Genomic DNA, 27,998 nt, shown 5'->3' on the forward strand with positions numbered 1-27,998 from the left:
AATTTGAGATTCCACTGCAGTGCATACCCAAAAGGAGGTGCAATATGACCCAGCAACTGTGCATGCCCCCCTGTGCCGCTGGTAGTGCCAGGTAGTACAATAATAAAATGCCTTAGCCAAAAGACCACCAAGAGCCATGCATATCACTGCTCTGAAATGCAGCTTCCTTGCGGCGCCACCATTCCTACATTATAGGGGTATTCCCATCAGCCATTTATAGTATGCGTCGGCCAGGATTATCGAAACAGCAGAGTTGGCTGCGCTATGCCGTTTCTCTAGCTCCCATTTCTTTCTATGGGAGTTCTGATAACAGCGAAGCACTGCTGCCTGCCACCTACGGCGGGTATTCTGAAAGTAGGCATGAATGGCTGAGAGGGGGACACCCCTTAAAAGGGGTTGTGCCAAGTATGAGTTTTATCTTATCCACGTGATCCTGGGTCCCATGTTCTCGTCCTGATGGGAGTGGCAGGCCACTCTGTTCATTCTCTGGGGGGGCTGCTGAAAATAGCGGAGCACTGTACTTGGTCGTCTCCGCCAGTCCCATAGAGAATGAACGGAGTGGCAGGGAGAGATTCGCAGACATGTACACTGAGGACTGAGAACATGAGCCTAGAGATCCAGCAATTCCCGTCATTCTGGCAACTGCCATCAATAAAAGTTTGCATGCACATCACCGCATGTCACCAATGATTAATCACAGAATCACGTACCCACACCCTACTCAATATCCTGTTCCTCACCCAGTTCTACAGATGGTACGCAGAATGGCCTCAGTAAAGCTCTGTTCACACTGGTTCTCAAAGGATCCTTAACTGATCCTCTGTAACTGATCCCGTTCCGTCAGATTTCTGAACCAAGTTACACTGACCCTCAGCGGTAGCAGAAAACTGACGGGACTGAATCTTGATGCCACAGCATATATACTGAATGTGTCCTGCACTTTTCACCATAGAAAGAACAAAGATACATGTATAAACTACAAGTTCTACTGAATCTCTTCCCATACAACTATCAGTCTGCTCAGCTCCTCCTGCTCTATAACCTGCTGCCTGCAGATAAGACTGCGTGTACAATGGGAAAGGTTCCCTTTAAACCTAGCGCATTTCTGGAGTCCACTGTCAATTTGCCTTGAAAAAAAATTTAATGGTCAAGTCACCCAAAAAGTGGAGTGCACCTAACATAAAAGCAGGAGGAGAACAGTAGCCATGTGTCAGTAACACCATAACTCGTCACACACAGAGAGCAGGAAACGCGCACAGGCACCTTGGCAGCCGCCCACACACAAAGGTTACGCTCGAACATAACCAGTAAACTTACAGTGACATATGGCATTACTTGTAATGTAATCCTCAGAACAGGTAATCAATATCCGATTGGTGGGTCTGACTCCTGACACCCCTTCTGATCAGCTGTTTGACGAGGCTGCGGCGGTCCAGCCACATCCCAACGATCAGTCACATGGCTAATGTCTTCAAACATATGATCTGTGGGCATGCTGGGTGTCAGACCCCACAAGATCAGATATTGATGACCTACCCTGAGGATGAAAACCATTTCAAGGGCTAATGTACACCAATTAATTGTTTTGTGTGTCCATTTCCGTTTTTGACGTATGCATGCTGTGTCCATATGTCTGCTCTGCAGAAATATAGAACATATCCTATTATTGTCCGCGTTACGGACGAGGATAGGAGGGGCCGTACGCAACATTCGGAAAATGTGGAATGCACACCACCGGTACCAGCGTTTTGTGGGACCGCAAAACAGTCAACAGTCGTGTACATAAGCTTTAACGGAAATACATGAAAACTGACGGCTTAGAAGAGAATTAGTGAACATGATTTTTGATTTAAAGGAGTTGTCTCATAACTGTTATTAGCCATCCAAATATGGCGTAAAACTGGCCGTGTGACTAAGTATTGTCACACAGCCAGTCAAAAAATGGACTTACGACTAAAAAAAAGTCACAAGTCCCTTTATAAATGACCCTCTATATAGTCTATATTACACTATGTCTGTTACCATGGGGATGCACATCGGTGAAGTTGGACATAGCCTTTAAAGAGGTTGTCTTACTTCAGCCAATGGCATTTATCATGTAGATAAAGTTAATACAAGGCTCTTACTAATGAATTGTGATTGTCCATATTGCCTTCTTTGCTGGCTGGATTCATTTTTCCATCACATTATACCCTGCTTGTTCCCAGAACGGATACGAGGCGGCCAGAACAGGAGCTGCTGCGCATGCGTGCTTAGGTGAACTTCCACAGTCCCAGCCACCAGAGAAGGCGGCGCTTTTTCCTATAGTGTACAAGCACGACCACTACGGCTGGATTGTAGGGTGGTCGCGATTGTACACTATAGGAAAAAGCGCCGCCTTCTCTGGTGGCTGGGACTGCTGAAGTTCACCTAAGCACGCATGCGCAGCAGCTCCTGTTCTGGCCGCCTCGTATCCGTTCTGGGAACAAGCAGGGTATAATGTGATGGAAAAATAAATCCAGCCAGCAAAGGAGGCAATATAGACAATCACAATACATTAGTAAGTGCCTTGTATTAACTTTCTCTACATGATAAATGTCATATACTGAAGTCAGACTACCCCTTTAACTATCACAGAGATGATTTTGTGCACACATTTGAACTAGTAATATGGTACAGTCAGACAAGTTGGGAGATGACCAATTAAGTGTCATGGATAATTCCGCATGTATGGACGATTGTCTTCTACAATTCTATTAATCATCTAAAGTTTTTTTTTCCTGGGTTACTATTTCTAGGAAAAAATCATGACATCATAATGATAATTGCTGTATTCAGGTAACGGGAGCGATTCCAGCTTCTAAAACCTAGCAGCTGTCCACCTCAGCCTGCGCCATTGTTTCTGTAACGCAGGACACCGGCAGACATTAGCATAGCATTAGTGGCCCCTGCTCCATGCAGTCATCCAGAAAAAGCATTCCAGCTCCTGCCCATGGGAGGTCAGAAGTAGTTCTACCACATTCTTCTCTGCAAAGCCCCTTCAGTCAGCGCTGGCAGCCTGCGTGCAGCAGATAGGAGCAGGATCCAACATGCTCCTCCAGGATATCAGTGCAGAAGAGCGCCAGGGCAAGACCCGAGAGCCACGCCAGATACCAACACCTCAGTGCTGGACATTTCGCATGTGCAGTTTAACCCCTGAAGCGCAAGCACTCAGACGACGCAAGTTACCAACTACTTCACTATGCCAGTGCTATAGCGGACTAGGACTGCAGCCCAAGATTTCAGCATTTTCACTGCACTACTGAATTCAGTAGGAAATACCCAACCTGACGGAAACAGTGGGATCATCTAGGACTCACCTTATTTTATCTCCATGGAATCCATTGAGCCCCAAACTGTCAGGGCGCTCCTTTCTTCTCCTGTACAGGTCTGACTGTGTCAAGGCTTTCAGCTGCAACGCACTCATTTTTTCAGAAGACCCCAAAAATATATATATGTAAAAGTGTAGAAGACAGGCAGGTTTAGACGTAGCCTGCAGAGATAGCAGAGTGGAGTGGCCGCACACCTGCACTGTTCCAGGCGGAGGCTTCTTTGCCAGAAGCACTAGCAGTCGCTTCCTGTTTCTCACAAGCACACACCCTTCTACCAGGCCACTACGGTATGCTCCCCTTATCACCTACACACCTAGGGGACGTCTGTGCTATTTGTAAGGCAGGCTGGAGGTGGCCCGGCTGGGTCCTCTTTTGTCCTCCGACTCTGCGCACACAGTGCCATTGTTGTGCTAAGTGGACAGTCACCCACACACCAGAATGTCAGAATTATGCATGAGAGGACACTGTACACAACATCTAGTTGAGCGAGCAGTAATCCAGTGACACAAGAAGACGTACATCATGGCTGGTAATGTCACAACTTCTAGAACACGCGATGGAGACACGTTACAGAAAACACTTGCATGACCGCACACCTAGAAACCACAGCAGCAGAGAAACACACATAAAAAATGTTAAAATCGGAATGCAATTTCTGACATGGTTTCCACCGCACACGAAAAAAAAAACGTATCCAGTACTCATACAGTACGTAGCGTGCGTCTACTAGAGTTTCACAAATCCTATCCACACTCTGTGGGACGTGTCCGCACCAGAACCAGCACGTGTGGGATGGATTTTACGGGTGCAGCAATATTTGTAACACTTCTTATCGCAGAAAACTGGCACAACATTTTTTGTAATGCGCAATGTGACATGGCAAAAAATAAATAAAAATCTGACTTGAATGGATTTTTTGTGACAGTCATATCACGGTCGCATGTTGCACTACGACAGGCATGGCCAACCTGTGGCTCTCCAGCTGTTGTAAAACTACAATTCCCACCATGCCCTGCTGTAGGCTGATAGCTGTTGGCAGTCTGGGCATGCTGGGAGTTGTAGTTTTGCAACAACTGGAGAGCCCTAGGTTGGCCATCCCTGCACTACGACAACTTTTACTATGATTACAAAAAAAACGTTGCGCAAATTCTCTGCAATAAATGTCGACACTGGTCGTGAGACAGCCGTCACAGCCAGGTTCACTCAGTATCGGTGATAACATGCAAATGAATGGGATTGCTCCACCCGTCAAAAAAATAAAAAATCTGCAGCGGTGGATTTCATGCGACGGGCATGGCAATTTCATTTATTTCTATGAGCTCACCGCTACTCAGCGAACCTGGCTGTGAAGTCTGCCTCGTGACCAGTGGCGCCGTACCCGTAATCTGCAGCATGTCAATTTAAGGATTTCACCCTTTGTAATGCATCTGCAGCATTTGCAGCAAAATCCACAGAAAAATCTGCACAATTTGGATGTTCGCAACGTGTCGCTGTACCTGAGGGGTATCTGCACACAGGTTTTCAAACAGAATTCCCGCACCAAAATCCATACAATGTGCAGGTAACCTTAGGGTGTTACGGTTTTAACTTGTGGATTTTGTGCGGGGGGAAAACGCAGCGTAAGGCTGAGTGCACACGGCCGTGGAACACGGTCATGAGCGGTCCGTGGTATCCCGGCCTGGCATCCTGCTGACAGCAGGAGCGCACGGTGTCATTGGCTGCTATGAGGCCGTGCGCTTCATGCCGCCGCTGCACTACAGTAATACACTGGTATGATCTATACGAGTGTATTACTGTAGTGCAGCTGCGGCATGAAGCGCACGGCCTCATAGCAGCCAATGACACTGTGTGCTCCTGCTGTCAGCAGGAATCCAGCCCGGCATACCACGGACCGCTCACGTCCGTGTGCATTCGGCCTAATACAGCGTCAGCAAAGTGAAGAAGATTAGACGAATCTCATGTACACTTTATTGTTTTCCCCCTTAGGTGTGGAAATTGACCTGGGATGCAGAGAGCACACGGTGTGCCTACCGCATCTTTTGCGGTCCCATTCCAATGAATGGGTCCACATCTGGTTCACAAAGAATGCAGATCGTATGCGGACAGAAATTACAGTTGTGTGCATGCCTTCTGTGTTGTGGACCGCAAACCGCAGGTCTGCAAAACACAGGCCCCAGCCGAGTGATCTCCGTACCGCGCTGCAGAACCTTTGACTTTGATGCAGGGCGCAGTGAAGGATAGGACATAGCACAGACCAGACATAGAAGCCCTGTCCACAACACGGGCGCGGCGGCCCCACGGTTGTGTGCAGGAGGCCTAAGGGTCTATTCACACGTCCGTTTTTTCTTTCCTGATCTGTTCCGTTTTTTGCTGAACAGATCAGGACCAGATCTGGACCCATTCATTTTCAATGGGTCCTGAAAAAAAATCAGACATTGTGCTGTCCGTTTTTTTTCAGGACCCATTGAAAATGAATGGGTCCAGATCTGGTCCAGATCTGTTCAGCAAAAAACGGAACAGATCAGGAAAGAAAAAACGGACGTGTGAATAGACCCTAAGCCTGGGTTCACAAAAACAAAGGGGGTCTTCACACAGTGATGATTTTGTTGTAGAAAAGCTGCAGATTAGACGCAATTTCATTCTTGGCATTGGAAAGGTTGAAATCTGCAATGAAATTACATGTAAAAGCTGCACCGCAGATCAGTTTCTACTGCAGATTTTTCCTGCCACGTGACTGAGAATTGCTAAACTCCGCAGCCAATCAGACACTTGTGACCGCAGCCTAAAGTTACATGCACACAGTAATGTCGTTTATGCAGATTTTCCTGCGTTTCCCCTGCATTTTTTTGACACAGATTTGCCCCCAGATCTTTGCATTGCAAAAAGCCATCTGCACTGGAAATAGGCTCAAACTACTGACGTGCTGCAGATTTCAAAATCGGTACTGCGGGACAATTTCCTCACAGTGCGGGGGGAGATTCTGAAATTCTGGTATTGTGTTGCTCTGCGGATTTTCTGCACTTAAAGAGGTATTACGGCAAAGTAACTTAATTTTGGAAAAACTGCATTAGGCCTCCTGCACACGACAGTATGGCTTTTTCAGTGTTTTGCAGTCTGTTTTTTACAGATTCGTTGTTCCGTTTTTTGGTTTCCGTTCCGTATGGCATATACAGTAATTATATAGAAGAAATTGGGCTGGGCATAACATTTTCAATAGATCGTTCCGCAAAAACGGAACGGATACGGAAGACATACGGAGTATATTCCGTTTTTTTTGCGGACCTATTGACTTGAATGGAGCCACAGAACGTGATTTGCAGGAAATAATAGGACATGCTCTATCGGAAATACGGAACGGAAATACGGAAACAGAATGCATACAGAGTACATTGAGGTTTTTTTGTGGAACCATTGAAATGAATGGTTCCGTATACGCAACGCAAAAAATGGTCTGTAAACGGGGAAAAAAAAAAAAAAAAAAAAACACGTTAGAGTGCAGGAGGCCTTAAAGGGGTTCTGCAGTTCTTTCAAACTGATTACCTATCCTCTGGATAGATCATCAGCGTCTGATCGGTGGGGGTTGGACACACGGGGCCCCTGCCGATCAGCTGTCTCTGAGAAGGCAGCGGTGCTGGCAGTAGCGCGGGGGCCTTCTCGCTGTTTACCGCAGGCCCAGTGACATCAGGTCTAGTATCAATGGCCTGGGCACGGCTAAGCTCTGTTCATTTGAATGGAGCTTAGCCCCACCCAGGCCATTGATACTAGACCTGATGTCACTGGGCCCACAGTAAACAGCGAGAAGGCCGCGGCACTACTGCCATTGATGCTGCCTTCTCAAACAACTGATCGGCAGGGGTCCCGGGTGTCAGACCCCTGCCGGTCAGATGCTGATGATCTATCCAGAGGATAGATCATCAGTTTAAAAGAACTGCAGAACCCCTTTAAGTTTTGTAAGCTTCATGTTCCAATATCGTGAATACAGATAATGATGCAGAAGCGTACTTGACTGCTGTATCACATCTCCCCTACCACGATTCCCATGTGGAGATACAGCATCTGAGTTATGGAGCGATGCAGACTCTGCATGGAAATACTAGTCAAAACATTTGCTCTGCACTATGGAAGACAGTATGTGCAGACATGTCATGAATGAGGATTTACTGCAAAAGATGCAGGTACTTAAAAGTGTTTGTGTCACTTCTGCAAATAGCATTTATCATGTAAAGAAAGTTAAAGGGGTTGTCCCATCATAAACAATGGGGGCATATCGCTAGGATATGCCCCCATTGTCTGATGGCGCGGGTCCCAGGTTTCCCCATACAAGTGAATGGGAGCGCACCTCGCTTGCGCGGCCACCACTCCCATTCATTTCTATGGGGCTGACGGAAATAACCGAGCCAGCAGCCCCATAGAAATTAATAGAGGGCGGCTGCACATGTGCAGTGTGCCCTCCACCGGCTTTCCCCGCTCCGTTCTCTGTGTAAATTCTGGTCCCAAAGATGGGACCCGCACCTATCAGACAATGGGGGCATATACTAGTGATATGCCCCCATTGTCTATGATGAGACAACCCCTTTAATACAAAACACTTACGAATGTACTGTGATTGTCCATATTGCTTCCTTTTTTTGGCTGGATTTATTTTTCCATCACATTATACACTGCTCGTTCCATGGTTACAACGACCCGGCAATCGACCAATGGTGGTCGTGCTTGCACACTACAGGAAAGAGCACCGGCCTATCCATGATCACATAGTCCCGGCCACTAGAGATGCTGCCACTTTTTTCTGTAGAGTGCAAGCACAGCCAGTGCTGATGGATTACAGAGTAGTCGCAACCATGGAAACAGGCAGTGCAAAATGTGATGGAAAAATGAATCCAGCCAGCAAAGGAAGCAATATGGACAATCACAATACATTAGTAAGAGCCTGGTACTAACTTTACCTACATGATAAATGCCACTTGTTGAAGTGAGACAATCCATTTAATAACAAAAAAATAAAATAAATTAAATAGCCTAAAATCTAAAAATGCTCCACATATTAAAAGTGAAGACGCATTTACAATGCGCCGATAAGCAGACAATTATCGTGAAGGAAGCATTGCTTCCCGATGATTGCTTGCTCTCAGGGAAGGTGAAGAGCTTGTCATGGCTACTGCACAAATTCATTGTTTCTAGGCAGCAGAGTCCTGTTCACACACCACCATCTGATAAGGTGCCTGTACAAAAAATTACTTAAAAGGGGTTCTGCAGTTTGTTTTAACTGATGATCTATCCTCTGGATACGTCATCAGCATCTGAGCGGCAGGGGTCCGACACCTGGGACCCCCGCCGATCAGCTGTTTGAGAAGGCAGCGGCGCTCCAGCAGTGATGCGGCCTTCTCACTGTTTACCGCAGGCCCAGTGACGTCACGACTAGTATCAACTTGCCTGGGCGGGGCTAAGCTCTGTTCACTTGAATGGAGCTTAGCCCCACACAGGCCAGTAATACTAGTCGTGATGTCACTGGGCCTGCGGTAAACAGAGGGAAGGCCGCGGCACTGCTGGAGTGCAGATCTTTTCATTATATCTTATCTCTGTGGAGGCTTCACTACTGGTTTTGGCTCACAATAACTGATGAAAATAACTGACCAAATAGCTGAAGTGTGAACTCAGACTTAGGACTTATGCACACGAACGTATTTTCTTTCTGTGTCGGTTTTTTTGTGGACTGTATACAGAACTATTCATTTCAATGGGTCCACAAAAAAAGAAAAAAAAACGAAGTTACTCCGTGTGCATTCCATTTCCGTATGTCCGTATTTCCGTTCCGCCCAAAAATAGAATTTGTCCTATTATTGTCTGCATTACGGACAAGGATAGTACTGTTCTATGAAGGACCAGCTGTTCGGTTCATCAAAGTACGGAATGCACACGGATGTCATCCATATTTTTTGTGGATCCGTTTTTTGCGGACTGCAAAATACATACAGTCGTGTGCATGAGGTCTTAGCCAGATAATGGGATCTGGTTGCATTCAGACAAGATGTCGGCTTTCGGCCCGGGCAAAAAGTCGTACAGCAAACAGAATGAAAACCACATGCAGAATTGGCCCAAGATTGAGCTTACAATCTCCCGTTAGTTTTATGTATCCAAGTGGTGGCCAACATGTAGTATAGTCTACAAACTGAAATTCATATGTTCCTCAAGTATTTCAATATACAAAAACCTGTTATGGCGATTAGGAGAACGTAAAATATGTTTCTATGAAATCCCTAAACTTCTACAGGAAAGCTTCTCCTGGTTAAAAAAATAAAATAATGTTCTGTAGAACAACGTGGACCCAGAAAAAGGAAGCAATATTTCTAAATTAAAGGGGGAAACTCAGGATAAAAAGGAGAACTTCCCATCAGAAGGGAATAAGGTCCTCAGGACAGGCCGTAAATATCTGATCAGCTGGGATAGGACAGCACCAGGGCTACCGCAGAACAGCTAATCAGTGGGGGTGCTGGACTCCTGCCAATCAGATTTTGATGGCCCATCTTGAGGATTTGCCATCAATACAAAAGGACCAGAAAATCTGAGGCTCTGTTCAGGGCCTCCACTGCACATTTTGTTACAAATATTGGACAGTTTATCCAACAGAAACCCAATGGATGTCATTCTAGTCAACCGGGTCTAGTGCCATTAGGTTCAGTTTTGGTTCAGATCTGGCAATTCTGTTTCGTTGTTCTGCCCCTATAAAACTGGCATGTCAATGATATAAAAATGTTGGTGTCGGATAACACAAAAATAGACCCCCTCTTGCACAGCTCCCACTGGACAGAGACAGCTGCTCTATTTGGAATGACATATTTTATTTGTGCCTTTACAAATAACGCGTTTCGCATCTATTGATCCTTAATTGGGTTACAAGACTCGGCAATACATCTAGTCCAGATCAGAAACATCTAACAGAGCAATTGTCCCCCATCCAGAGACTAGGCAGCCTCGCCAGGAGGGATCAAAATTTGCGTTATTCAACACTAGTTATATCGGCGACATTGTGTGAACCAGTTTGGCCTGATGTCTAGAAGAAGCAGGTGGCAAAGGAGGATCTTCCTCAGGTCACTGTGTCTGATGGACATGTAGTGGTGACGAGCCACCAGCCCTTCTATCCTGGGATATCTACTCAGCTTGAGAGGCAAAAAATAAAATGCAAGATTGTTTTCTATGGCTTTTATATGGAAATGTACAACTGGAGATGGACAGCGCTGGACTTTGTTTCCATGAAAAGCCACAAATGATTTTGCTCTGGTCATAGTTAGTCAGAGGCTGTGACAGAATTCCTGCCATTATCAGCTATCATATGACCCGTCACAGTATTGTAAAGGGTGAGGCATTGATATGTCATGGATAAAAGTCGGTAGTAATCTGTGGCCGACTACTTCATTTCTCAGAGGGAATTCCTAGAAGAGACACCCTTGCCCGGCAGTGCTCCAGTAGTAAATATTCTGTGAAGAGCCTGTTGTGCTGCTAGGACTGAGGCCTCCTCTGCCAGAAGAGCACCGCAGAATTCAGGATAATGGAAATGTAGCCAGCAGGGAGGTGGGACATCCCCTATAAGAGGGTTTCCTGCTCAATTCTGGACATCCCTTTAAAAGTGCTGTCCAGGATTAGAAAAACATGTCTGCCTTCTGGCACAAACAGCACCACCCGTGTCCATAGGTTGGGTCTGGAATTACAGCTATGCTCCATTGGAGTCAATGGGGCAGAGTTGCAATAACGCACACAGCCTGTGGACAGGGGTGGTACTGTTTTTAGAAGAATGCAGCCATATTTTTCTAATCCTGGACAACCCCTTTAAGACTATATTTATACATGGCTGATCATCTGGCTCACAATCACTGATTGAAATAACTGATCAAAGTACTGAAGTAGGGCTGCAACGATTACTCAATGTAAGGCTACATGCATACGACCGTTCTGTTTTTTTGCGGATCCGCAAAACACAGATGGTGTCCGTGTGCATTCCGCAATTTGCGGAACTGCACGGACAGCCTTTAATATAACTGCCTATTCTTGTCCGCAAAAAAATCCTCAATACAATTTCCCTGCATTGAGGATTCGTTTTAATCATGTGATCACGGAGCGTGAGTGAAGTGAAGCCTGCCATCACTCACCGCTCCGTGGCCTCCCGTCGGCACCGCGCGCACTGACCAGGGCCTTGCGTGCACACAGTCAGCACGCTGCCCGACACTGTGTGTAACGTCAGGTCCATCCCAGTGCATGCTGGGAAGAAGACGTGGTCCTTCTCCTGCGGACTCCATGTCAGACAGCCGCGCACGCCAGGAAAAGTAAGTATTCTCATTAGCAGTGGTACGACTCTGCTGGCGGTGGAAGGGGGGCGGCGTTGTGGGGCACCCGTAATTTGAAGGGGCTGATGGCGCTGGGGGGGGCATACATAGCAATGGTGTGGAGGGCCTGATGGCGCTGGGGGACATGATGGCATTGAGGGCCTGATGGCGCTGGGGGACATGATGGCATTGAGGGCCTGATGGCGCTGGGGGACATGCAGGAAAATGGCGCCTGATGGCGCTGGGGGACATGATGGCATTGAGGGCCTGATGGCGCTGGGGGACATGATGGCATTGAGGGCCTGATGGCGCTGGGGGACATGATGGCATTGAGGGCCTGATGGCGCTGGGGGACATGATGGCATGGAGGGCCTGATGGCGCTGGGGGACATGATGGCATGGAGGGCCTGATGGCGCTGGGGGACATGATGGCATGGAGGGCCTGATGGCGCTGGGGGACATGATGGCATGGAGGGCCTGATGGCGCTGGGGGACATGATGGCATGGAGGGCCTGATGGCAGTGGGGGACGTGGCATGGAGGGCCTGATGGCAGTGGGGGACGTGGCATGGAGGGCCTGATGGCAGTGGGGGAGATGATGGCATGGAGGGCCTGATGGCACTGGGAGAGTGGGGGACATGATGGCATGGAGGAGCTGATGGCACTGGGAGAGTGGGGGACATGGTTGCATGGAGGGGCTGATGGGAATGGGGGACATGGTGGCATGGAGGGGCTGATGGGAATGGGGGACATGGTGGCATGGAGGGGCTGGTGGAAATGGGGGAATGGCATGAGGAGCTGATGGCAAGGAGAACTGAAGACTTGGGGGGCTGATGGCACAGGGAACTAATGGTACTGGGGGGGGGGCTGACAGCACAGAGGACTGATGGCACTGCGAGGAGCTGATGAGTTGTAATACAGGCACCTGCTATGGAGAGAATCATACTTGCCTACTCCCCACCTCTCTGGCCCTGCATGCCGGCTCCCGTGTGTCTATCTTCCAGTCTGGCTTGTTTAATTCCTCCTGGACACGGCCACGATAATCTGCTCCACTGCAGCCAATGACTGGCTTCAGTGGTCAAGTATCTCTTGTGGACATGTCACCGCTGAATCCAGTCATTGATTGCAGCAGAGTAGATGATCATGTCCGTGCCGCAGAGGAAGTAAATAAGCTGCGGACTGGAAGACAGGCACACTGGAGTGGCTGATAGCAGGTCAGTATGGAATCTTTCCATAGCGGAGGCATGCCGTGGATACTTGTGAAAAGTTACTTATTCCCGGACAACCCTTTCATGGTCAGCACTAGAGCTGAAACGATTCATCGATGTAATCAAGGCAAAAAAATCCTCGATGCAGTTTCCCTGCGTTTAAATCACATGACCACAGAGAGTGAATGAAGTGAAGCCTCTCACTCACCGCTCCGTGGCCTCCCCACTCGGCACTGTGCTGCACTGGCCAGGGCCTTGCGCGCACACATCGTCAGAGCGTTGGCTGATGCTGTGTGTGACGTCAGGTCCCTCCCAGTGCATGCTGGGAAGAAGACGGGGTCCGTCTCCTGCGGACTCCATGTCAGCGCACTGCCAGTGCCAGGAAAGGCAAGTATAAAGTTAGCGGGGGGTTTGAAGGGGGCACCTGTGATTTGAACTGGGCTGATGGAGCTGGAGGACATGGCTGATCATGGCAATGGCATGGAGGGGCTGATGGCACTGGGGGAGTGGGGGAAGGGACATGGATGGCATAGAAGGACTGATGGCGCTAGGTAGGGGACATGGCATGGAGGGGCCGATCTAATGGCACTGGGGGTGTGGGGTACATGGTGGATGGCATGGAGGCACTGGGGGAGGGGGACATGGCAATGGATGGCATGGTGGCACTGGGGGAGGAGGGGACATGGCATGGAGGCAGGGGCTGATCTGATGACACTGGAGGAGTGGGAGACATGGCAATTGGGCTGGCAATGGATGGCATGGAGGGGCTGATGGCACTGGGGGACATTGTGGATGGCATGGAGGCACTGGGGAAGGGGGACATGGCAATGGAGGGGCTGATGGCACTGGGGGAGTGGGAAATAGCAATGGATGGCATGGTGGCACTGGGGGAGGGGGAAACAATGGATGGTATAGACGGGCAGATGGCACTGGGGGACATGGCATGGAGGCAGGGGCTGATCTGATGGCACTGGAGGAGTGGGAGACATGGCAATTGGGCTGGCAATGGATGGCATGGAGGGGCTTGTCTGATGGCACTGGGGGTGGGGGGGACATGGTGGATGGCATTGAGGCACTGGGGGAGTGGGGGACAATGCATGGAGGGCGCTGATCTGATGGCACTGGGGGAGTGGGAGACATGGCAATTGGGCTGGCAATGGATGGCATGGAGGGGCAGAAGAACAGCCTGCTGGAGTATACCATATTGGGTATAGCCAGATACAACCAGCTATATGCTTTCATTGACTATAATGTGGTCCAAGGCCATCTGGCCATGTTCCAGCATACATGCTGGGCATCGTCCAAAGCTTTTTATTTTGTCCTGCCAAAACCTAGCTTGAATGCTGTGACAAGGCCGGACCCCATTACAGTCAATCGCTGCAGCAGCCGGCAGTATCCAGATATACCCGATGGGGTACATTTTGGCGGTTCTTCTGACAGAATGTATATTGCTACTGTGAAAGAAGCCTTTTGTGTGTGCGCAATTATTTACTATACCACTGTAAGAAATAAAAAATATTGTTTTTATAAAGCAATGTTATTTTTAAGAAGGTTTTTCTTATTAGAGCACTCAATTGTAAAAATAAATCGGCAGAATACTGGATTCCTAACAATCGTTTGCTGCAGCCCTAGTCAGCACTGAATATAGCAGCGGCACCTTTTACATTTTTAGACTTGCACATGATTCTCTGCATTTTCAGGGCAAGCTTTTCTAACTTTTTCTGAGAAAATAATTTTAAGAAATCTATAAATTTAAGTGTATAATATTGTTTTTCAGTTATTAAATGCATAGTGCATTACATACTTACAGCTATTTAGAAAATGTTAGGAATTTCACAAATTGTTCTATCGAGAAAGAGTACTTTCACACTTGCGTCAGAGGAATCCAGCAGGCAGTTCCGTCGCCGGAACTGCCTGCTTGATCCGTCAAAACGTATGGCAACTAATGGCATTTGAAAAACTGATCAGGATCCTGATCCGTCTACAAATGCATTGAAATGCCGGATCAGTCTTTCCTGTGTCATCCGGAAAAACGGATCCGGCATTTATTTTTTTCCAGAACTGCAGTATTTTAAATGCCGGATCCGGCACTAATACATTCCTATGGAAAAAAATGCCGGATCCGACATTCCGGCAAGTGTTCCAGATTTTTGGCCGGAGATAAAACCGCAGCATGCTGCGGTTTTATCTTTTGCCTGATCAGTCAAAAAGACTGAACTGAAGACCCCCTGAACGGAATGCTCTCCATTCAGAATGCATGGGGATCAAACTGATCTGTTATTTTCTGGTATGGAGCCCCTAGGATGGAACTCTATGCCGGAAAAGAAAAACGCTACTGTTAAAGTACCCTTAGTGGCCTGATTACTGACATGATGGCGAGAAAAAGCCCAAGGTTATCATTTTTCTACAGTACATTCGTTATTACTAATTATTGGCCATTCATAAATGAGTCGGAACCGGGGTCGGACGGTGATAAAATGCAGGAGTCTGAACTTTGGCTTACTGACTCCACAGCCCTGGTAGTGACTTAAATATACTGTACACTAAAGAGGTCAAATCACACATAGTGCCCAAGTGACAATTTCAGACAATCGGTATATACAGTATCATAAAGTGATTTTCCAGCCTTTTTAATTCTAGGCCCTTACTCATGAAGAATAAGAGGACTTTTCAATTATATGTTCAAGGGGTTTTCCGAAAAGTTAATACTGATGACCTCTCTGGATAGGTCATCAGTATCTGATGAAGGTCCGACACCTGGGAACCCTGGTGATCAGCTGTTTGAGAAGGCAGCTGTGCTCACAGTAGCGCGGCGGCCTTCTCTGTGCGTTCCCTAGACCAGTGACGACACATTTATCGGTCACCTGGCCAGTGTTCCCTCTAAGCTGCGCGGGTGGGCGGCCGCGCAGCAATTATTGTGGCCCCGCTCACAATTTTATAATGCCCGCTCACTCGCTCATGCCTAGTTCGCTAACACTGCTGGCAAAATGCCAGCTCTTGTCGTCACTCGTCAGACTTGTGCGTGACGGCGCCGACGTCCTCCTCGTAGTCTTATGCGGCTCAGCACAGCGGGGCGCCGCCTACATAACGTCAGACGTCACACCGCTGTTCGCGCACTTATTGGCGCTGCAGGATTCGTGGGAGAAGGAAGGGAACTCTGAGGAGCGCGGGCACAGAGTTTGCTGAGGTAGTGGCCGTGTCTGGTCTGAAAGAAATTGATAGACTGTGCTGGGCTGGCGGCGCTGCTGTTGCTGTGGGCTGTAGCCGGGCCAGCGTGAAAAGGGGAGAAAAATACGTTATAAAAAAGCCTGATAAATACCAGTGTGAATGAAGGACTGTTAAAAGGGGTTAATAACTACAGAAGGCCCTTCACAGTAGTTATTAACCACTTCAGCAGTCCCCCATTCACAGTATTTATTAACCACTTCAGCAGTCCCCCATTCAAAGTATTTATTAACCCCTTTCACTAGTCCCCTCTTCAGTGAAGGGGGGACTGCTGAAGTGGTTAATAAATACTGTGAATGGGGGACTGCTGAAGTGGTTAATAACTACTGTGAAGGGCCTTCTGTAGTTATTAACCCCTTTTAACAGTCCTTCATTCACACTGGTATTTATCAGACTTTTTTATAACGTATTTTTCTCCCCTTTTCACCCCGGCCCTGCCACAGCCCACAGCAACAGCAGCGCCGCCAGCCCAGCACAGTGTTTCTTTTTTCCCCCTTTAGGTGTTTAGGTGTTACAGCAATCTAATTAAAGTTCTATTTTAACACCTAAAGAGAAAGGAAAAAAATAAAAGCTGCTGTTTCTCTAGAATCTCTAGATGACCTTATGTTGATAGTAGTGTTAATAGAGTCTCAATGATTTGTAAAAATAGTGTAGATGCTTTTATAGACCCTTGAGACTCTATTACCACTACTCTCAACATAAGGTCATCTAGAGAAACAGCAGCTTTTTTAAATTATTTTTTTCCTTTAGGTGTTTAGGTATTAGGCCTAGTTCACACTTCAGTGTTTGGTCAGTGATTTCCATCAGTGATTTGTGAGCCAAAACCAGAAGTGGAGCCTCCATAGACATGAGGTAGAAGGGAAAAATCTGCTCCTGTTCTATGTTTAGAGCTGCACCTGGTTTTGGCTCACAAATCACTGATGGAAATCACTGACCAAACACTGAAGTGTGAACGAGGCCTTAGAGCAATAAAATGAAAGTTATGTTTTAACATAAGGGTCAGAAACTGGGTTTTGTTTAGCCTCTTGGTTATTAGTTTTTCTATGTAAGTTCTCTGGATCAAAGATTTTTTTTTCCCTGTATGGTTTTTATACGGAGACCAATGTCCAGTGATCACAGAGAGGACTATACTGTATATTGTACGGGATGGTGCAGGGGTTATACTGTATATTGTACGGGATGGTGCAGGGGTTATACTGTATATTGTACGGGATGGTGCAGGGGGTTATACTGTATATTGTACGGGATGGTGCAGGGGTTATACTGTATATTGTACGGGATGGTGCAGGGGTTATACTGTATATTGTACGGGATGGTGCAGGGATTATACTGTATATTGTACGGGATGGCGCTAAGGTTTGTATGCTCTTTGAAGTGACAATTATCTTAGGTTTTCCTATCGCCCACCTTTGATGGCGCTGTGCCCAGCTCTGAGCCGACCCCGCTCAGCAGCTGCCAAGGCTTAGAGGGAACACTGCACCTGGCCTAGGTGCAGCTCAGTCCCATAGAAGAAATGGGGCTGAGCGTGATACCAAGTACAAATACACTGTGCTTGGTGAGAAGGGAACGGCACTCACAGGAGCACTGGTGCCTTCTCAAACAGCTGATCCATAGGGGTCTCGGACTCCCATTGATCAGATCCAGAGGATAGGTCATCCATATTAAAATCTCAGAAAACCCTTTTAAGGAAAAATAAGTCCTCCCTTACTATGGTGTCCACTAAACTGCGCACTGGGTGCCATCTGTAACAGGTCCACACCTGGATGAGTGCCTTTTATAATACTGGTGGCATATGTGACATGGTTTTGTATGCCACAAAGCTGCAACTTCAAAGAGCAAAGAGTGCGTTTCTGCCAACAATCTATGGGCACCAACCGCTGTGCTCCCCAGAGACCCCATGAACAAAGTGTCAGCAGAACTAGCAAAGTTTGTGCCACTACAGCTCCGGTCTGGCCTGCCTCATTCACATAACCATGTTTGGACCAGGAAACACAGCCCGTGTATTGGCCACATGTCCTGGACTGACCACTGCTCCCTTGCCCTGAACGGATTGCGGGTCTATTGTACTGTGCTAACCTCATTACGCGAGTACTGTAAATCAGACCCGCCATCAGGTAGTAACTGACTATCATAAAACACTAGGATACAGTCAGTTCAAGGGAGCCACAGTCAATACATGGACTGATCGCGGTCATGTGGATCAGCCTTTATTCAGATACCTCTGTACCCCACAAGAATACGAGATGGGGCATATTAAAGTAAAACATGCCTGATGCCATTTCTCCACCATGGTAGACGCTAGGAGACAGTCACATGAGAGTTCAGCTAATGTATATCGGAGGTGTATGGTCAGCTTCAAAGTATTTGAAGGATAGGTCGGAACCAGAGAAGAATGTTGTATATACATACATATAATGCATCCAGATTACTAATAGCATAACATGACATGAAAAGGAACAATCTAATACAATATCCGAGATCATTACTACATGTGGCCAAAAACTCAACTATCCAATGATCCTGCATGTCACCCACACAGGCAAAGGTTCCTAGTTCTTTTCCTCAGTCACCACACAGGTTTACGTAGACCACGTACCTCCAGTTTACAGTGCATTAGAACAACTTCCACCGCAATAATGAGACGGACACTCGTTACACAGCTTCCAAAGTATACATTAACTCAAGTGCTATTGCCCCATACATCTGCTTCCTGGGCAGTGCTTCCTCTGTAGGCCACGTACATGTATCTTCTGGTTCCTCATGTGCTGCACAGCACAGACAAGGCAATCACTAGATTATTCAGTAACCGCTAAAAAGAGGTCCGCTCACCAGTCAGTCCTCCTTAACCCTCTCACTGCCCTAACATTTTAGATCTGTGACTACATGTAGGTATGTTCACAAGATCATCAAAACTCAAGAGACCAAAAATGTTTGCAGTTCAGATGCTGATAATTATTCGAGTCATTGGGTCGACAAGTATTCTGATCAGGCGCAAAGGATGACCATCTACTCAACAACTGCTCCTCATAGCAGAGAAAAGTGAAAAAGATAAAATATCCTCTCTAGCTGGCATGATGGGTTATAACATTCAGAAGACGTCAAGTCCTCTTGGGTCAAAATAAGACAAGCATTAGGTCAAAATGTCAAGCATTTCAGCCGACCACAGTTTTACTATTTTAAATGATTGTTTGCAATGTCCCAATAGCTGTCGACCAAAAAAAAGGGGATAGCTCACCTTTTTTATTTGGCTAGTCATCAGTTGCAAGTATGATTGTATGGCAAGATTGTCACTTGGCAAACTTCTGTTTGCTTTTTTTTTTTTTTACGCTAAGTCCTTGATCTGACAGCTTAAAAAGGGGTTGACCAACTTCATATATATATTTTTTTTTAAATAGCCCCCCCCTCCACCCAGCAGACTTGTTGGGTTAAGCATACTTTCCTAGTCCCGAATGCTCTGTTCTGGCTCCATGAGTCCACCACTGTCTTCACTGCATTTCAGTCCCCGCTTGTCCCACCGACTGGTGTTGGGGTGTGGAGCATTTTAAAAACTGTATGAAGTTGGACAACCCTTTTAAGATACCTCAAAACTCAAATACCCATCTCTCTCTACTCCCCCATTGCATCACTCCATGGCTCTTAACGTCTGGCTGTACTAGGATGTAACTGGTGCATGCACAGTACAGGTCTTCTTTACTGTGCAGGAATGAGATGCCTGAGGGTAGGTTCACACTTGCATCAAAAGGATCCAGAAGCCTGTTTCGGCAGAGAAAAGCCTCTCCGAGTTCACCGGCTCTGGCCTAGCTAGATGCAGCCATTCACCACTGGACCCCATTCAGAGCTCATGCACACGGCTATAGCCGTTTTTTGCAGTCTGCAAATTGCGGTTCCGCAAAACACAGATATTCGCCGTGTGCATTCCACCTTTTGTCGAACGGAGCGTCCGACCCATAATAAATACGGACACGAATAGGACATGTTCTGTTTTTTTAGCAGGTGTTGCGGAACGGACATACGGATGTCGACGCACACGGTGTACTGTCTGCATCTTTTACATACCCACGGAAGTGAATGAGTCCGCATCCAACCAGCAAAAAATGCAGATCCGATGCAGACTAAAACAATGATCGTGTGTATGAGCCATGACTCCTTCCGGCAAAATGCCAGCTTTCCGTCGGGCAAAAACCAAGCGGGTCCTATAATCATGAATGGGGCTAGAGATGAACTGCTGTATCTGATGAACTTGTCAGGATATTCCCTGCAGGAACAGAATGCTGGATCCAATAACTCTATAAAACCTTTATAAGCAGGCACCGTAATTCCGGCACATGCCACAGGCGTGAGATTATGGGGCCAAGCAAGAACAGCACACAGGCATTTGTCCGGGTTAGCCTACAATGGAAAGGAGGGGCTTATTGAGAAGAGGGACAGATGTTTGGAGCACTGAGGGGATGGGCTCACTGTCAACTCAAGCCCTACATCAGGCATCCTCAAACTGCGGCCCTCCAGCTGTTTTAAAACTACAACTCCCACAAGGCCCTGCTGTAGGCTGATAGCTGTAGGCTGTTTGGGCATGCTGGGAGTTGTAGTTTTGGAACAGCTGGAGGATGCCTGCTCTACATGCAACAAATATGAAAATACAAGCTGAGAAACCCCCTTTATATGATGTCATTTCTTGCGTTTGATGTGTTATTATTCTAGCATTGTGATCCCTCTAGAGCAGTGGTTCTCAACCTTTCTAAAGCCGTGACCCCTTAATACAGTTCCTCATGTTGTGGTGACCCCCAACCATTAAATTTTTTTCCTTGCTACGTCATAACTAATATTGCTACTATTATGAATTGTAATGTAAATATCTGATATGCAGGATGTATGCCAGTCTATTACAAGGTGTTAGGTAGTTCTATGGGGGACACTTATGGGGGACACCTGTGGAGGACACTTATGGGGGACACCTGTGGAGGACACTTATGGGGGACACCTGTGGAGGACACTTATGGGGGACACCTGTGGAGGACACTTATGGGGGACACCTGTGGAGGACACTTATGGGGGACACCTGTGGAGGACACTTATGGGGGACACCTGTGGAGGACACTTATGGGGGACACCTGTGGAGGACACTTATGGGGGACACCTGTGGAGGACACTTATGGGGGACACCTGTGGAGGACACTTATGGGGGACACCTGTGGAGGACACTTATGGGGGACACCTGTGGAGGACACTTATGGGGGACACCTGTGGAGGACACTTATGGGGGACACCTGTGGAGGACACTTATGGGGGACACCTGTGGAGGACACTTATGGGGGACACCTGTGGAGGACACTTATGGGGGACACCTGTGGAGGACACTTATGGGGGACACCTGTGGAGGACACTTATGGGGGACACCTGTGGAGGACACTTATGGGGGACACCTGTGGAGGACACTTATGGGGGACACCTGTGGAGGACACTTATGGGGGACACCTGTGGAGGACACTTATGGGGGACACCTGTGGAGGACACTTATGGGGGACACCTGTGGAGGACACTTATGGGGGACACCTGTGGAGGACACTTATGGGGGACACCTGTGGAGGACACTTATGGGGGACACCTGTGGAGGACACTTATGGGGGACACCTGTGGAGGACACTTATGGGGGACACCTGTGGAGGACACTTATGGGGGACACCTGTGGAGGACACTTATGGGGGACACCTGTGGAGGACACTTATGGGGGACACCTGTGGAGGACACTTATGGGGGACACCTGTGGAGGACACTTATGGGGGACACCTGTGGAGGACACTTATGGGGGACACCTGTGGAGGACACTTATGGGGGACACCTGTGGAGGACACTTATGGGGGACACCTGTGGAGGACACTTATGGGGGACACCTGTGGAGGACACTTATGGGGGACACCTGTGGAGGACACTTATGGGGGACACCTGTGGAGGACACTTATGGGGGACACCTGTGGAGGACACTTATGGGGGACACCTGTGGAGGACACTTATGGGGGACACCTGTGGAGGACACTTATGGGGGACCTGTGGATGGCACTGTTATAGGGGATGTGTGCTATGACACATAGGGCCATGAGGGGGGCCAGCATAAGACATATAGCATCTTATGCTGGTCCCCCTCATGGCCCTATGTGTCCCCTCATGTGTCCTAAACTGCGCACATGACTGTCTTTGCGTGTAAAGTATGTTACTCCTGTGTGAAACAATCTCTCTCCTATTTGTAGCGTTATACTACCCTACCTCCTGAGATTTCCCTACCTCCTGACTTCCTGTCGCACTGCTTAATGACGTGAGGAGGCGTTCCTCAGTTTTGACGATCTGCGCATGCGCAAACCGACAGTTTATGGAAAATCTCAGCGGAGTTCAGCTTTACACCGGGATACTGCGCATGCGCAGGAGAGCCTTAGTAGGGAAATATTACGGCCCAGTGCGCAAGCGCGGCTAACTCCGGCTGGCGCATGCGCAGTGTCCCGGTGTGAAGCTGAACGCCGCTGAGATTTTCCATAAACTGTCGGTTTGCGCATGCGCAGATCGTCAAAACTCAGGAACGCCTCCTCACGTCATTAGCAGTGCGACGGGAAGTCAGGAGGTAGGGAAATCTCACGAATTAGGGTAATGTAACGCTACACTCGTGCAGCCCTAATAGGAAGCCTCAGGCGACCCCCCGGAAAGGGCCGATCGACCCCTAGGTTGAGAACCGCTGCTCTAGAGGCCTAAAAGGGGTGCACTGAATAAGTCCTATCCCATGGCAAAATCCATATATTGAGACTTTGATGCCGAATTGCCTATTGGCCATTTTCTGCAGGATGACATTAAGGCCTCATGCACACGACCGTTGTGTGCACCCGTGGCCGTTGTGCCGTTTTCCGTTTTTTTCTGCGGCTCCATTGACTTTCAATGGGGCCGTAGAAAACTCGGCTTGTGCACCGTTTTTACACCGCGCCCGTGACCCGTGTTTCGAGGCCGTGAAAAAAATATAACCTGTCCTATTTTTTTCACGGCCAACGGTTCACGGGCCCATTCAAGTCAATGGGTCCGTGAAAATCACGGATGCACACAAGATTGTCATCCGTGTCCGTGATCCGTGTCCGTTTTTTCCTATCATTTCAATGGCAAACTTGACTTAGATTTTTTTTTTCATCTTTCATGTCCGTGGATCCTCCAAAAATCACGGCAGACCCACGGAAGAAAAAACGGGCACGGATCACGGTACAACGGAACCACGTTTTGCGGGACGTTAAAAAATACGTTCGTGTGCATGAGGCCTAACACAGTGGATTTTCCACCCAGAAAATCTGTTAAATTTTTTGCTACATGTGGATATAGTCTTAAAGGGGTTTTCCCACTCTTTAGATACTGATGACCTATCCTCCGGACAGGTCATCAATATAAGCTCATGAGGGTCTAACACCTATCACCCCAACCAACCAGCTGATTTTGGCAAGCACTGGCAACAAAACAGAAGATGGAGCCAGACGCAGAAATCTCCGTCCATGAAGACAGTAGACTTTCACTTGAATGGGAGCCTGAGATGCAGTACGCCAGCACAGGCACGACACAATGGGCAGAGCCTTCTACTTCCAGTTCAGTCCACTGTTTTGTTCATGGACAGAGCTTTCTGCTCCATCTTCTGCTTTGTTTCCAGTGCCAACTGCTTGAAAGCAAAGAAAAGTGGGGGACCCCCACTGATCTGAAACTGATGACGTATCCAGAGGATAAATCATCAATATCTAAAAAGAGTGGAAAAAAAAAATAAAAGCTGGCCATACATATTAGACGCAGATCAGTCAAGCCCGCAGATTCTGCAGGTTTCGCCATCCATCTAAAGCAGTGTGTGATTTTCATCTCTAGAGTGGGAGTACTCTTTGCTTGCCAGCTGTTATAAAACATGCCCGCATCCGCACGACCTAAATGAATCGCTGCTTCACAAGAGAAAAGTGTTCTGTGAGTCAAAGCACGCCGCAACATGAGTGTGGAAATCACCGAACCTGCACTTTTCTCTTGTGAAGCAGGGGTTAATTTAGGTCGTGCGAATGCGGGCAATGACACTAACAGCTGGCACCCAATGAGTACTCGCACTCTAGAGATGAAAATCGCACAATTATCTGAGAAAGAAGTGCGTTTATTTTGGACTATCAATTCCCTGCAATCGTATGTTACACATAACAGAGTGCCGCGGGGGTTAAGAGTGTGGAAAGACATCTCACAATATCAGGACGAAACTGAAAAAAAAAAAAAAGAAGAAGAACAACGGATCCGTGAAAAACGGACCGCAAAATACTTAAAAATACATACGTCGTGTGAAAGAGGCCTAATACAGAGCCAAACCATAATACTGACCCTAACCTTATTACGAATCCTCATTCTAATACAGACTCCTAACTGTAATACCTAATAATAATGGTAACCCTAATACTGACCCCATTATTAATCGTAACCCTAAGGGCTCATGCACAAGACCGTATGTATTTTGCGGTCCGCAAAAAATACGGATGTCGTCCATGTGCATTCTGTATTTTGTGGAATCGAACAGCTGGCCCTTCATAGAACAGTACTATCCTTGTCCGTAATACGTACAATAGGACATGTTTATTTTTTTGCTAAACAGACATATGGAAACAGGATGCACACGGAGTAACTTCAGTTTTTTTTTTTTTTGCAAACCCATTGAAATGAATTGTTCCACATGCAGTCTGCAAAAAAAAATAAAACACATTTTTTACAGACACGGAAATAAAATATGTTCGTGTGCATGAGCCCTAAAACTGACCCAACACTTAGGGGTCATGCCCACAAACATATTTTCTTTCAGTGTTCGTTTTGCGGAACCATTCATTTGAATGGGTTCGCAAAAAAATTTAAATATATAAATAAAAAATATAAAGATGGAACTTACTCCGTGTGCATTCTGTTTCCGTATGTCTGTACTGCAAAATAAATAGAACATATAATTGTCCATATTACGGACAAGGATAGGACTGTTCTATTAGGGGCCAGCTGTTCCGTTCTGCAAAATACGAAATGCACACGGACGTCATCCGTATTTTGTTGTGGATCCGTTTTTTGCGGACCACAAAATACATAGTCATGTGCATGACTACAAATCATGCACACAAATGTATGCATTTTATGGTCCGAAACCCCCCCCCCCCCCCCACACACAAAAAAGACAGATGACGTCTGTGTGACAACCGTATTGCATTATTTTTTTGCGGATCCATTGTAACAATGCCTGTCCTTAACTGCAACATGAACAATAATAGGACATAGCTACGCTATAGCTGCATTCCTGTGCACTATTGTAGGCCATCAATACTGATCATGGGGGTCTGAACTCTACCACCAATCGGCACAGTGATGCCAAGGATGCTCCGCGTTTCTGCAAGTCACACAGACACAATGGAGGACATTTACTAATCATTTTATGCCACTATAGTGATGTAAAAAAAAGTCACTGATTATGGCACATGACATGTGTACCATAATTTGCGACTTTTTAAGCTTCTTGGCACTGTTCTGGAGCAACGTCCACCACGTCCTCACTCAAGTATGGCAGAGCAGATTAACCCCATAGATGCTGCAGGTGATTAGGCACCATGGCATCTAGGGGGTTAACAGGGCAGCAGAGTTGATGATATAATCATAATTCTAGTATAATTCAGTCCTCAAAAAGAGGGCACCATGTATTAGACTCAATCTTATCCTATGCATTCGGCACAGTACTAAGATTTCACTGTCACAGCGCCATCTATTGGAATGATAACCTTGATCCTGTGTTATTAGCTGTTGGAAATGAGGAGAAGCACAGCGCCCTCTAGTGGACAAACAGAGTCACTGTCTGTGCAGTCAGGAAGTAAACAACATTTTGCATGCTGCACCGCGCCCACCGCAGCTCATTTAAATAAATCTGAATTTTAGTACAACGTTAAAATGTAAAGTCAAATGGGCTTTCTTTTTCATTTTACTTTTGGCAAGACATGAAATTGAAATCTCAATCTAGCATTTTCAGCTTCTACTTGGTGTTTTCATTTGATTTATGATTTTGACATGAAAAACCCACTATAGGAAGAGGAGAATCAATTGACAAAGTGCAAATTTAACATGAAAAAGGCTATTTATTTTTACATTTAATTTTTGACACTTATTACCCACACTGGAGTTGGAAAAGAAAATTCTAACGGAGAAATTGAATTTTCTTTTTAATTTTGGCATGCATTTTGCAGACACTGGATGAAATGAAAATGTTAAAACGTTATTTTAAATTATAATTTTAGGTTTTTCAATTTTGGCAGGTTTTACCTCTCATACAAGTCTAAGGCCCCTTTCACACGGGCGAGTTTTCCGTACGGGTGCAATGCGTGAAGTGAACGCATTGCACCCGCACTGAATCCCGACCCATTTATTTCTATGGGGCTGTGCACATGAGCGGTGATTTTCACGCATCACCTGTGCGTTGCGTGAAAATCGCAGCAAGCTCTATTTTGTGCGTTTTTCACGCAACTCAGTCCCCATAGAAGTGAATGGGGTTGCGTGAAAATCGCAAGCAAGTGCGGATGCGGTGCGATTTTCACGCACGGTTGCTTGAAGACAATCGGGATGGGGACCCGATCATTATTATTTTCCCTTATAACATGGTTATAAAGGGAAAAGAATAGCATTCTGAATACAGAATGCATAGTACAATAGGTTTGGAAGGGTTAAAAAAAAACTCAATTTTTTTTTTTACTCGCCTTAATCCACTTGTTCGCGCAGCCCGGCTTCTCTTCTGTCTTCATCTGTGAGGAAAAGGACCTTTGATGATGTCACTGCGATCATCACATGGTCCATCACCATGGTAAAAGATCATGTGATTGACCACGTGATGAGGGTAGTGACGTCATCAAAGGTCCTATTCCTCACAGATGAAGACAGAAGAGAATGCCGGGCTGTGCGAACAAGTGGATTAAGGCTGAGTAAAAATAATTTTAGTTTTTTTTAACCCCTCCAGCGCTATTGTACTATGCATTCTGTATTCAGAACGCTATTATTTTCTCTTATAACCATGTTATAAGGGGAAATAATACAATCTACACAACCTTGAACCCAAACCTGAACTTCTGTGAAGAAGTTTGGGTCTGGGTACCACATTCAGTTTTTTATCACGCGCGTGCAAAACGCATTGCACCCGTGCGATAAAAACAGAACGCAATCGCAGTCAAAACTGACTGCAATTGTGCACCTACTCGCGCGGGTTTGCCGCAACGCATCCGGACACGCTCGTGTGAAAGAGGCCTAAGTATTTTAGGGTGAACTTATCGTGCTATTTATGCCGAAAAATGTATAACGTATAAAAGTTAATCAGTAAGTTATGTGTACCCCAAAATGGCTCCATCAAAAACTACAAAAAGCCTTGGAAGGCTACATACTTAAAAATGAATGCAAATTATTAGTTCCAGCTCTTGAAGAGGATGATGAAAAACATTTTAAAATAAAATAGCTTATTTAGTAAGGCCCAACACAGGCTGGTCACTAACAGGTTAAAAGTAATACTTTCACATGAGCATATTATGTGATAGTGTATTTTATGTTAGGCTGTTAGGCCTCTTTCACACTTGCGTTGTCCAGATCCGGCGTGTACTCCACTTGCCGGAATTACACGCCGGATCCGGAAAAACGCAAGTGAACTGAAAGCATTTGAAGACGGATCCGTCTTCAAAATGCTTTCAGTGTTAGGCCTCATGCACACGACAGTTTTTTTTCTCGGGCCGCAAAACGTGGTTCCGTTGTTCCGTGATCCGTGGCCGTTTTTTCTTCCGTGGGTCTGCCGTGATTTTTGGAGGATCCACGGACATGAAAGATGAAAAAAAAAATCTAAGTCAAGTTTGCCATTGAAATGATAGG

At 46.7% G+C, this 27,998-nt stretch overlaps 1 protein-coding gene across 4 annotated transcripts in view; it reads right to left on the reverse strand.

Moving 5' to 3' along the window:
• The window catches only part of LIMS1 (LIM zinc finger domain containing 1), a 77,881-nt gene that overhangs the window by 32,487 nt on the left and 17,396 nt on the right, over positions 1-27,998 (reverse strand). The window contains exon 1 of one of the 4 annotated variants that reach the window (XM_044283826.1): positions 18,697-18,835. The exons of 1 other annotated variant lie outside the window; for it this stretch is intronic. Coding sequence is in view for 2 of the 3 variants with exons in the window: in XM_044283824.1 (XP_044139759.1) it covers positions 3,339-3,445 (107 nt within the window). In the remaining variant the exon portion in view is untranslated. Of the gene's footprint in view, positions 1-3,338; positions 3,557-18,696; positions 18,836-27,998 lie in introns of those variants that run through there. 2 more of the 4 variants (XM_044283824.1, XM_044283825.1) reach the window with 2 other exon arrangements.

This window comes from Bufo gargarizans, chromosome 3 (assembly GCF_014858855.1).
Source record: "Bufo gargarizans isolate SCDJY-AF-19 chromosome 3, ASM1485885v1, whole genome shotgun sequence".
Lineage (NCBI taxonomy): Eukaryota > Metazoa > Chordata > Amphibia > Anura > Bufonidae > Bufo > Bufo gargarizans.